Genomic DNA, 13682 nt, shown 5'->3' with positions numbered 1-13682 from the left:
TTTTAGGTACCTCAAGCACCAGTCACCGTCCTCGCCGAACCCGTCGCTTACGACGAAAGGCTCAACGAGTAAATTAACCCACAGACAGCCCACGAGTTTCTCGCCGGATCTTCTCAGTGGGTTGCGTTTCCGACCCGGTGGTAGATTCTGCGAAGCACTGCTCTTGCTAGGGCCAGTGTTAGCAACACTCCCGGTTTGAGCCCTGTGAGCTCATCTACAAGTTCGGTGAATCTAGAATAACCCCTCGAAGTAACTAGAATCACTAGTCTATGACTAGAATAGGTCATAATCATCTATGACTAGAATAGATAGCAGTAGCAGTAAACATACAGAAATAGTTACACTTCTGTCAGAGCGACAACTCGCTACAAAATGAACGTCATTGTTTAGGTATTTTAGTTACAAAAGGTGATACATAGGTAGTTAAATTGAGGAATTGGTACCCAACGGATTAATTGTATTATGGCGGTGAGATTGGTATTGCCAGAGCACTTAAAATATTAACTACAGACATTTGAACGTTTTGAAACAAAATAAAAACAACCATTTATTTAAATACACGATGTATTTATTTGGAATAACATTATGACGCGGTTTATACTTAAATATTATTAAATATATAAATTACAGGCCGGTGTAAGGTTTTTCAGATAAAAAATATACCGACGCTTATAAAAGTCCATCAACAAATTACCTTTTGTTTTTACGTCGCCACCGGACTATAATACATTTTTGCTTCGACAGGTAACGGACCATCTGGTTTTCAATTCGCCACACGAAATTAGCTTTGAACGTAACCTTAGTTTTTCCGGAAAAATAATAATTTAAAAACAAATATAAAAAGATGCATTACGACATATGTATTACTGGGAAAACGCTGAGCAATAGTTGGTCAACCTGCAGGCTATTACGTCCTCGATAGACGGTGTCATTGATATTTTTAGAGAAATTATTCAGTCGGGTTCTTCGCGTGACAACTGACAGTTAACTGTAGCGATCACTCATCTGTCAAAAAACACTTCAGGCACAAGGAACCGGAACCAAAAGAACGATATTTGGCTTTATTAAAACAAACTAATAAACAGACAGTTAAAAAGACTACATATATTTATTTATTTCTTTAAACGAGAACTGTACGATGTATACAAAATCAAGACTGTGTTTCTACTGAACTTCATTTGAACTTTTCGAAGAGCCCGAGAGGCAATGTCAAGCGATTTTGTTCTTTAATTTGTATTACTAACGTTTACATTAACTTTCATGTTAAGCTTCAACAGTAAATAAATAAATTCACGCAACGTCGTGCTTTAGGTTGTCGTCAAAGTCTAACGACAACGCTTTTAAATGGTCTTGCCAGTAAACGAAATGTTTCTTTTTAAGTACAAGTTACGATTCGGTTTGCTGTGAATTTTATCACGAAAGATAATTTTCTCTGGCTTATTCATAATGTACAAATCGACAGCAACATGGATAGTTTTGGCGACGACGTGGTGCACTATATACTAATGGCGTTACAGATGACGACGACTATCTTCTTATATCTGTTCTTATCACACAGGTTCGTTTCACGGTGATGCCGTCTCTGTCTCTCTTCATATAAAACCTGAAATAGAATCAACCACTTTTAGACATAACATTATATTATGTATCTCGAAAATATCGAGTGGTCAGTGAATCACACTCGCATTGAGCGATGCGACTGTGCTGATGTCCAAATCCCGCAGACAGGTAAAATTGACTTAAGGAAGTAGGCAACTCCTGCCGCTATACAATCGTGCGTTCTGGTTAGAAGTGGGACAGCTATTATTGACGGCCTGTCTCAAGGTGAGTGACGGTGTTAACGTTATGAAGTCTACGAACTGCAGTAGTCACACAGCACCAGGTGATATGATCATCGTAAATGTATCCATTCAGCGGTAGGCAGCTACTTGGCTATACCCTGACGTTGCTGATGATAACAGGCAATAAAAGAGTCAGTCCCTACTTCCGTGACGTCTATCGTAGACTGATGGCACTATGTCAAAAACCTTCCCAGAAACACAAATAGCAATTTCTTTTATTACCCTTGCAGGAAGACGAGCATACTGCCCACTTGGTGATGGTAGTGGTTACCATCTTTCATAAACGTAAGCAATGCTGGGGTAATGCAAGGCTGTTGTCTACCGCTGAGGACACTCTTCAAATCCCATTTGCAGAAAAACATGTCTCAGGAAACCATGTGGAGGGGAGTTCATTCTGGAGCCGATTGGTACGTAGCAGAATATATCTCTGGGAACGCATTGTGGATGAAGATGGTAGTGATGCAGTCTGCACCGACGGCGGACAGTGTGATGATGGGATCATCTCAACAATTCCTCAGAGACAAATTAATATGTAACCTTAGTTTCTACTTCATCTAAGTTTCGAATTATTTAAGATAATCTCTGAAACACAGTATTCGATCCTTACCCAACTGTATACGTTATTTCCTAGCTTGAAGCGCGTTCGAGAGCCAGTCCATCGCCTGATCTAGCCCCTCGCCTCTGACGGCTGAAGTCTTAAAGATCTGGAAGGTTCTATCGCGCAAGGCGTCCAAGCCCAGGGCCTGGTGTACCTCGGCTACTGTCAGACATCCGGCCATGTCCTGTTTGTTGGCTAAAACAACGAGTATCGCGTTCGCTAATTCTTCTTCCTGAAATTCATACGAAACAATTAAACTAACCGACTTAAAAAAAAGTACCGTTAAGTACTCTCCACAAGCCTCGTTTGAAGAAGGACAAATCATAGCGCTCGGGAAACACCGTGGAAGGGAACTCATTCCAAAGCCGAATGGTACGTGACAAAAAAAAAACTCTGGAAATGCACTGTGGATTAGTCATTCGTGTCACAGCGAAAACACTGATCTCTCAACACAAACAATGGAGTGTAAATTGTTGCTACTTTGCTTTGAGAGACAAACGCTTGATATAATTCGGCCTTGTAATGTAGTTCCAAAATGCTGCACCTATTTGACTGGTAGTGGCCATTTTAGCCAATCCCGTCCGTACCACTGCTCTGTTTATTTCTGTCACTAACTGCAATGTGGACAGCAGTACAGCCCTTATTTCAATACAAATACTTATATATTTTACCACCACCATTTCAATGACGGTAGGACGTCTTGTGAGGCAGCATGCCTAGATGCCATCAAGGCAACATATACATATTACGTTGTTGGCTTCCGGTAACCACTTAACACCAGGGGGGTCATGAGATCATCCACCCATCTAGGCAATTAGTAAAAAGTGAAAGCCTTAAATTAGCTGTAGGCGCGTGCTAGTTTATTGGACTCCGGTAATCATTCAACATAAAGACGGCCGTTAGTTTATTGATAAAATGAGTTGGCCAATAATGATCATAATAAAAAAAAAATGAAATCTGGAAAAATCTATTAAATTTAACAATAGGTACTACTTCTACCACACTTTTAGACAGAAATAACTTCCCAATTTTTTTTCAAATCACCTTTTTGGAAGTTTATTATAAAGTAGTATTATAAAATTTTCAAGTAAAATTATCGACAATACTAGTTGGACCAGTTATTTCTGCAGTAATATTAAGGAAATTTCAAATTTATTTGTTTGGTAATTTGCACACAGAATGAAGACAGTTAAGATCTGCACAACTACCGGACTACCAATTTTAATCCCTTCTTTTGTTTAACTGTGTGAACACAAAAATTAGAAGAAATAGAAAGGCACAAAACCAAGCTGTGAAATTATATTTTAGTCTGTATGGACGGACCAATTATAAAATTACATCAGCTAGGTATCTTTCCGAGGTACAATGCAGCAAATTCTGCATGTTATCCTAAAATATTTAATGATTTTGTTATCTGTCATGCTGTAGGCTAGACTCTGTAAAGACGGCAATTAATGAAAAATTACTGCTGAATTTGTTCATCGAAAAATACTAAGATTAAAATTTGACATCTCCGTTTGGTAGCATTTGCTTTGGGCATCTGTAGCCACTAAACACTGAATGGGCTGTGAAGCTCATCTGTCTATATGAATCAATAAAAACAACCTATTGTTACTCACAGAATAAACGTTTGTTTCAAGAATTTACTCATCAGAATTCGTTCACAACTTTCATTTATCTTTACCAATGTTGTGCATTAAATAACTAATAGCTAAGTGAAATAATGTGTTGTATTTGTATTATCAGATACCATCAACTGATTGTACAGACATATAATTAGTTAAATTTGTGTCTATTCCTGATGATAATTTTAACATGCATTTACTTTTTAAATAAATGCTTTGTTTTAAATTTTGTCTTAAAAAAATGATTATTTCAAATAGATGTATGGATAGTTTTCACTAATTCTTCCATGAAGTCGTCGTGGCCTAAAGGATAAGACGTCCGGTGCATTCGTATCTAGCGATGCACCGGTGTTCGAATCTCGCAGACGGGTTACCAATTTTTCTAATGAAATACGTACTTAGCAAACGTTCACGATTGACTTCTACGGAAAAGGAATAATATCGTGTACTAAAAATTAAACCCGCAAAATTAACGGCCGTCTGGTGTAGTGGTAAGTGACATGGTCACTACACAAGGGGGTTGCGGGTTCGAATCCCGCCAAGGGAAGATATTTGTATGATAAATATAAATGTCTTTTCCAGGGTTATGGATGTATATTAAATATATGTATGTGTATAATAAAAATATGACATTTATTTCCGTTATCTGGTACCTGTAACACAAGTTCTTTACTAACTTATCACGGGACCAGTTAACGTGGCGTGATTGTTACGTATACGTATATAATTTGCGTAATTACCCTGTGAGTCCGCACGGGTAGGTACCACCGCCCTGCCAATTTCTGCCGTGACACAGTCATGCGTTTCGGCTTGGAAGGGTGAGGCAGCCATTGTAACTATACTGAGACGTTAGAACTCATATCTCAAGGTGGGTGGCGGCATTTACGTTATAGATGTTTATAAGCTCTGGTAACCACTTAACACCAGGTGGGCTGTGAGCTAATCAAAGCAAAAAAAACGATTAATTAAAATGCTTCTGGCAGTTTCCGGCAAGTATTATTATTATTTATTTTGCTTAGATGGGTGGATGAGCTCACAGCCCATCTGGTGTTAAGTGGTTACTGGAGCCCAACGACATCTACAACGTAAATGCGCCACCCACCTTGAGATATAAGTTCTAAGGTCTCAAGTATAGTCACAACAGCTGCCCTATCCTTCAAACCGAAACACATTACTGCTTCACGGCAGAAATAAGCAGGGCGGTGGTACCTACCCGCGAGGACTCACAAGAGATCCTAGCACCAGTAATTACGCAAATTATAATTTTGCGGGTTTGATTTTTACTACACGATGTTATTCCTTCACCGTGGAAGTCAATCGTGAACATTTGTTAAGTACATATTTCATTAGAAAAATTGGTACCCGCCTGCGAGATTCGAACATCGTTGCACCGGACGTGTTATCCTTTAGGCCACAAAGACTTTTAAATATTACTCTGTATATCTTTTGTACAGGATGTATAGATATCAGAAATATCTCTCTAAATTTTAATTATTTACCAATAGATTTATATACCTGAATATACTTTCAAATGTATCACTAAATAATTTCCTAGTTTATACATAGATATATTTTGTTATATTATATTAATTTCGTCTTATTGGAATTTACTACTTGATACACATCAAGTTTTAGTTTCTGTCATATTCTTAAGGCCTCTTAGTATAAAATAGTATCTATTATACAGTATGCTTTAATTCTTTTCAACTCACCCTTAACATATGCACAAGTTCATCTTTAGATATTCCTATTCGATCCCTGTCAGCTGAATCTACAACATATATTATTGCATCTGTGTTGCCATAGTAACATCGCCAATAAGGCCTGAAATAATAATACATGTTTTTACATTTAAAACAGAATTCTAATGAATGGTCAATTTTAATTGTAATTTTTTCAAATAGGTACTTAATGAATTATGCTGATTTACTGAAATTTTTGGAATTTTCCTAAAGTATTTAGAGTGTATGAGTATTACACAGTATTACACACACAGACTTATAGTTTAGTTTAAGTTTAGATCTTTTAATACCACAATGATGAGTTTCAAAATATAGTGTATGATAATAAATTAGATTGTCAAACGGCTCTTTATTTAATTTAGAAATATTTTGATGTCTTTAATTGAAATACAAGGTGTTAGCCGTAAACCAAATATTCATATTTTTAGCATTTACAGAATCAGTTGTAATGGTTGGTATTCTAAAGCACTCCTGCAAAGCATTAGTTAATTTTAGCAATTATTATATTTATTAAGCAATAGTATTGTATAGTAATAGAATAGAATGTACTACACTTGAGACTTCAACATCGAGTTTGAACATCTTGACAGCATAATTGCATATGACCACTTGTAACAAAGTCCTAACCTTCAAAGCGAACATTTTACCTAATACTGGTCTGTCCCCCAAGATCCCACACTTGGAACTTGAGATTTTTATATGTGACTTGTTCTACGTTGAACCCAATCGTCGGTATAGTGGTCACGACCTCACCGACTTGTAATTTATAAAGAATTGTCGTCTTTCCGGCACCGTCCAATCCAAGTATCAAAATCCGCATTTCCCTTGCACCCAGCAATCCTCTAAAGTAACTAAATAGACCACCTACAATATAAAAAATATACAACACTCCTCACAACAATACTTTAAGTAAAAATTCAATTTTAAAAATCTCATAAACTCATACCCATTTTATTGATAAGCTTAGTTTAATTTATTGCTATTAATAAGGAATGTTTATGCACTTCGTTTGCACATCAAAGATTTTTGAAATTGTTTCTTTGTACTTATTTACACATGGAGCACACTAAATATCCTATTTAACAATAAATATTGTACATTTTATAGAAATCTCAGTCATTTGACGTGTAAGCAAGCACTCAATTATTTTGTTGCCAGATTTTGAAAACTTTTATCTTATGACTTGTGACGAAAATGCGTAAAAACTATGGTAGAATTTTAATTATCACTGTTTTCTGAAATATTAAACAAAAATTTTGTTACGCCATCGCGCCAGTTCAATAACAAAAAATGATGCAAACTGTTCCAAAAAAAGCATTTCCCTCTTGTGGTCAATGGCTTAACAATTAATTTCTTATGTAAGGACCAAAAAAGACACATTAATAATTATCTCGTAGCGCAATCAACATTGTGTCAAGAAGTTTCTTTGTTTATTACATAAGTTTTTTTTTATTATCTGCAGGATTTGAAACTATTTACTATATGTAACCACTAGAAAATTCACTACCACGTGTAGGTAGAATGATAACTTCCCGGGTCTACGTGCTGATGTGTCATCATTCTGAATTTTTGTGTTGCGTAATCACTGAATCAGTCATGGTTTTCAACTTAGGTGGGATAGCCACTATTGAATAGAATTGAAACTTCGGCTTCTTATCTCAATGTGGGTGGTAGAATTTGCGTTGTGATATCAATATCCACCTTTTTTCCTACGTATCTGTCAGCAGCTTCAATAGCCTATTCTGGTTTCATCATGAGTAGTGGGCGAGCTCACGAGGCTCATGCTGAAAGACGTTGCTTACATCTGCCCTAACCAGAGAACTGCTTCGCAGAACATGATGACCACCTGACATAAGGAACCGTCGATAGTTCGACTCTCTATTAATGCGTAGAGAGTGCGAAGCGTCGGATTATCGACTATTTACGCAGTTTAAGCCTCTTCTCATGGCTCGACGTCGCCCTAAACACGTCATTTCGGATCCTCTCGATCTAATATCGGTGCTTTTAGGTACCTCAAGCACTGGTCACCGTTTTCGTCGAACCCGTCGCTCGCTATGAAGGAAATTAACCCACAGACACAGCCCACTGAGTTTCTCGCCGGATCTTCTCAGTGGGTCGCGTTTGCGATCCGCTGGTAGATTCTGCGAAGCACTGTTTTTGCTAAGGCCAGTATTAGCAACACCCCCGGTTTGAGCCCCAAGAGCTAGGGTAACGCTGATATACCTAGTCTCTCAAGGATATCAGCATATAGGTAGGGGAAAAACAAAAAATAGGGTTGGCTGTGGCTGAGTTCGTCGAGCAAAAAAAGTTAATGATATACGCTTCTAATATAATAAAAAAAAACTAAAGAAATATAATATTACTGCTGAATTTTAGATAGCAGTCTGCTTTTTCAAAAGTTTCCTTTCCTGCAGCAAATAACTTAAAAGCTATTTTATGCAAAATGATATTAAATATGATAAGGCGCTTCTTTAAAATGAGTCAAAACCTGAGTATGATAAATGAGATGAATTTTATGACGCTTTACTTAAATTGAAGTATCTGGAGTGTTTTATTTTATATTTGTTAATATAGTGAAAATATCAAAATAAGTATTTTGAACGATTAGCCCCATGATCTGCAAATGAAATAAATTGTCCCTTTGTAATTTTTTTTTTTTATTGCCTTTGTAGGCAGACGAGCATACGGCCCACCTGATGGTAAGTGGTCACCGTCGCTCATGGACGTCAGCAATGCCAGGGGCAGAGCCAAGCCGCTGCCTACCATAAAGTACTGTAATACAGTAATGCAAAAATTTTCATCGTTCTGTCATGACCTCTGCAAGTGTAGTGCTTGCACACGCGGCCTGTACACATATTTACTCTCTCCAGTGTGCTTAATGCGAGTTTTGTAAAGTTCTCTATAGCAAATTTGTATTGAGTTGGAACCTTTGCCTACGTTTGCTGCTTCAGCTATCAGAACGCTTTTATGAAAAGTGGCGCGACACAAGAGCCCTCTTAAAGTGGCCGCCTCTTAGGTACTACTTTTCCGAGCAACCATGGAACATCGCAATTTGCTGTCGTCCAAAACGTGTCTTATTGTTGAAGTGTTTTTCATAATTATATGTTTTTGTTTATTCTACGATTCCCATATTAAACAAAGGTCATTTGTAATACTTCTCTTTTGTCTGAATAGTTTTACGAGTCGTAATGATTAAATTATTCTTGTACTTACGATAGCAAGCATAAAGTATGTAGAATTTGTTGGCAGTGTCGTCATGACGCGTCACAGCCCCGCCCCTTGTACGCAAGATACGTAGGAACAGTAAAACAAACGAAAAGTATTCTTCGTTTTTAAATCATTTATTGTGCAAAATTTGGTAAAGAAAACTAGCAGTGACCAAAAAGTCAAAATTAAGTGTAACATAACTAAACAAAAGAAAATTAAAAAAATTGCTGTAAAAGTAACGAATCGCATTTTATTGCTAACAAGCGATTTAGATTAAACACAAATACTAGGACGCATAGGTCATTCACCAACACTTAATTTGACCTTAGACACTTGTTTTAATGAGTTTATACATTTCTACTTGAAATAGTTCTATTCATATTATTATTTAAAATTGCGTATTAATAAATGGAAGCCAAGCTTTATGTTGTATAAATTAGAATATTAATCTCAGGGCCTGGGATTTTTAAATTACACGTGTATATTTAAACGAACGATAAATTGAAATAAAAACCCAGACTTTTTGTTTAAAAGTTTTTGTTATGTTACGTATTAATGGCTGTTCTATTTCAATAAGTAGAGATTTAGTTCGTAGTAATTACCTATATATTTTAATCTTTTTGTTGACAGGCAGGCTAGCTCATGTCCCACCTAGTGGTAAATGATTACTGAAACTTATAGACATCACAATCCGTATCCGTATCCAATCCACATTCCGCTATCCATTTTGAAACACAAGTCGGAAGTATTAATTCTCTGACTGCGAAAAGGGTAGGAACCGTTCAAACCGGGACGCATGATTTATGTGCGGTAGAGATGGATACTATGGTGGCATCTAACTGAGCGTTTATATTTCGTCTTACAAGACGTAATTTTATATACTGTGCGAGTTTCAATTTGTATTAAATTCATCACACTGATTTTTCATTATCTTGGTAACGTTCTGTCATCTGTCAAAAATGTTTGTTTACACAATGATAAGCGAAGACTTCAACCTCAGACAGGCGTGTCAATTGATGTATAGCTTTTCTACTTAAAATTACGTTGAAGGCCGTCTGCAAATATGCTGAAAATATGAATGTTATCAATCGCTAATAAGAGTGATTTTCGTCTGATGAGTAGGTAGGTAGGTATAGTTTTGTTGATTTAGTGTGTAATAGAATTATGGTAGCTTATTAATTGCTTAATTATCTTTGGTGGAAATTCCCATATTTCTTTTATTAATTTCGCTGTAAAAATAACGTATTTTAAATTGACAATTAACGGTACATCTAATGTAGGTAATTCGAAGACTATAAACACTTTAATTTTCATTCACTTGACACTTCATCTGAGGTTCAATTGTCTATTACACTTACTTAATGCAATTTTATTTAAATTTCAAAGTCATTTATTTCATAATCTTTTAACCCATTTTCTTCTTTTTACCAATTTTTCTAATGAAATACGTACTTAGCAGCTGTTTACAACGATTGACTTTCACGGTGAACAAATAACGTCGTGTAATAATAAATAAATAAATAAAACCCGCAAAGTTATAATTTGCGTAATTATTGGTGGTAGGATATCTTGTGAGTCCGCACGAATAGGAACCTTAACCTGTCTATTTCTGCCGTAAAACAGTGATTCGTTTCGGTGTGAAAGGTGAGGAAGCTGTTGTACTCTAAAAACGGAGACCTTAGAACTTAGGTATGTCTCAATGTGGATAGCGGTATTTACGTTGTAGGTGTCTATAGGCTCTGGTAGCCACTTAACGCCAGGCAGGCCGTTAACTCATCTAGCCATCTAGGCAATAAAAAAAAACAACATTCGTGAATCCGTACTAGGTACGGTTACATACCGTGATGCTTAATACAGCCGTTTTTTTATATATATTTTTATTGTCTAGGTGGGTGGATGATGTGAAGCAGTCTAGTAAAGTCTGGTAAAGCCTGGTTCGAAGGGTACTAGATTCTCGTTTCTTTTTCCTGCCTAAGCTGATAGCCTTGAGAGGCTATATAAGCATCACCTTAACTAGTAGGTGAGCTCACGGGGCTCAAACCTGACCTTGTTAACACGAACCCTAGCAAGAGCCGTGCTTCGCAGAATCTACCACCGGATCGGAAACGCGACCCACTGAGAAGATCCGGCGAGAAACTCAGTGGGCTGTGTCTGAGGGTTAATTTACTCGTCGAGCCCTTCGTCACAAGCGACGGGTTTGACGAGAGCGATGACCGTGTTTTTGGGCTTTAACCACTTAACATCAAGTTGACAATGAGTTCAAAGTTCTCTGGCAGCAAAAAATTACATAAATAAATATTTAATACGTACCCTTGCCCAAGACAGAAGATTTTTATTTTTTTTATTGCTTAGATGTGTGGGCGAGCTCACAGACCACCTAGTGTTAAGTAGTTAATGGAGCCCATAGACATCGAAAACGTAAAGGCGCCACCCCCTTTGAGATATAAGTTCTAAGGTCTCAAGTATAGTTACAACGGCTGCCCCACCCTTCGAACCGAAACGCATTACTGCTTCACGGCAGAAATAGGCAGGGTGGTGGCCCACCCGCGCGGTCTCACAAGAGGTTCTACCACCAGTAATTACGCAAATTATAATTTTGCGAGTTTCATTTGCATTACACGATGTTATTCCTTCACCGTGGAAGTCAATCGTGAACATTTGTTTTGTACGTATTTCATTAGAATAATTGGTACCCGCCTGCGGGATTCGAACACCGGTGCATCGCTCAACACGAATGCACCGGACGTCTTATCCGTTAGGCCACGAGGACTTCAAAATATAAACACCCTTCCAGTTAAAAAATAAAAATAACGTAAATATTTACATCTGAAACCTCGACGAAGAACAGCGCTCCAAGCTTAGATTTTATAACACAGTACAAATATGCTAAAGTTTAGTTTCACTCGTAATGGATGTCCGCCGTCAGCACTCCGTATAAGGCAATGTGCACCACCAAACATCGACTGCGTACGTTAAATACGTAAATTCATGTTAATTAATGACTCAAACTCATAAATTAACGTTATGAACGCGCCGAAATCAAAACATGATCGTTAAAAGCGCAGTGCACGTGTTAAAATAGCTCGCGTTCCCGAAAAATGTTGCGTGATTCATGGCTTTTTGACGTTTTCATTGATCGTGGGAATGTTTAACCTACCTTTAGGATGGAGTGAGCCCTGCGGAGGAAAGTCCACGACGGAGTCGGGTGCTCGAAACGCCCTCTGGATGTAGACTGCGTTTATTGGGACCGGGTACAATGACATCGCCGCCTGGAGGAGCTGACTTCAGCAGGCGGCGATGCGATTGTAAAAATGAAAAAGGCAAGATCATCTCGAAAACCGTCTATCCAGTATTCAGCGTCGCTGATATTTCACGGGGCAGAGATTAATATTCTTGCTTCTGTTGACATGTATTCTATCAGCCCACAGACGTCCACATTTTTTTCCCTACCTATGCTGATAGTCTTGAGAGGCTATATCAGCTTCACCCTAACGTGTGTAGGTGAGCTCACGGGACTCAAACCGGAGTGTTGATAGCACTGACCCTAGCAAGAGCAGTGCTTCGCAGAATTTACCGCTGGATCGGAAATGCGACCCACTGAGAAGATCCGGCGAGAAACTCAGTGGGCAACGTTTACTGCTGGACATAGGTCTCCCCCAAGCCTCGCCACAAAGACCGGTCCTGCGCTGCCTGCATCCAGCGGATCCTAGCGAATAAAAAGATCTACCATTAAGGATTTATAATAATTTGAGATTTTATCTTGTAAGTTTGTATAAATATTTAGTCCATAAAACTTACTACGTAAAAGTCACTATTCACGTTCAAACATGAGATTGAAGTCCCAATTATATTGATTAAACGATTCCCGGCCGTCCCGCTGATCTGAAACTGACTGATTTTCGGCTGATAAAGATTTGATGGTGGTAACCACCCTTGCGAGCATAAAAAAATCCCAACCCTATACAGAAAATTATTTCCTGGTGGTAAGAGAAGAAGTACTTTTATTTTGGGTTAGCAGGAAATCACCGGTCTTCCGTCTTCGTGTTGGGGGCGGTAGGCGGGGCATGTTGGAGTTATAATAGCGAATATATAATTTTTTTTATTACTTAATTGGGTGGACGAGCTCACAGCCCACCTGGTGTTAAGTGGTTACTAGAGCCCATAGGCATCTATAACGTAAATGCGCCACCCACCTTGAGACATAAGTTCTAAGGTCTCTCAAGTTACAAGTTACAACGGCTGCCCTACCCTTTAAACCGAAACGCATTACTGCTTCACGGCAGAAATAGGCGGGGCGGTGGTACCTACCCGTGCGGACTCACAAGAGGTCCTACCACCAGTAACTCTAAGTCAATCACAGTTTTTCTTTTTACAAAGAACTTCTGGACTTAGGTACCTCGTCATCATCAAAACGGATGAACTATGCTCAAATCTACGAAGCCTCGAAGATATTAAAACCAAGAACTTAACAGATATAATTATTATAATGTATGCAGTGAAATAACGTACACATATTTATAATTCGCGTTATATTTGTCAATGAGACGGATGCACAGGCGGATTTCATTACAGCGGTGTGCGGTGAGCGTTAACGAGCCGTGTAGCTTAACGATTCTTATGTAGTGCTGGTTACAACAATGAAGGCCTAAGCGTTTCACTGTTATGTTTA

At 38.0% G+C, this 13682-nt stretch overlaps 1 protein-coding gene across 1 annotated transcript; it reads right to left on the bottom strand.

Moving 5' to 3' along the window:
* Positions 1-546: 546 nt before the first annotated feature.
* Arl1 (ADP ribosylation factor-like 1) lies at positions 547-6963 on the bottom strand. Its single transcript, XM_028174514.2, has 5 exons — positions 6753-6963; positions 6454-6670; positions 5777-5888; positions 2449-2671; positions 547-1603 (listed from the first exon to the last, which is right to left on the bottom strand). Exons 1-4 carry the CDS (start codon positions 6754-6756, stop codon positions 2462-2464), a joined length of 543 nt encoding a protein of 180 aa, XP_028030315.1. The 5' UTR covers positions 6757-6963; the 3' UTR covers positions 547-1603; positions 2449-2461.
* Between the last annotated feature and the right edge of the window lie 6719 nt (positions 6964-13682).

The sequence above is a fragment of the Bombyx mandarina genome, chromosome 13, assembly GCF_030267445.1.
Source record: "Bombyx mandarina strain Sakado chromosome 13, ASM3026744v2".
In the NCBI taxonomy this organism is placed as follows: Eukaryota; Metazoa; Arthropoda; class Insecta; order Lepidoptera; family Bombycidae; genus Bombyx; species Bombyx mandarina.
Note: the sequence above shows the minus strand (reverse complement) of the source record. Positions and strands in the feature narration are given on the sequence as shown.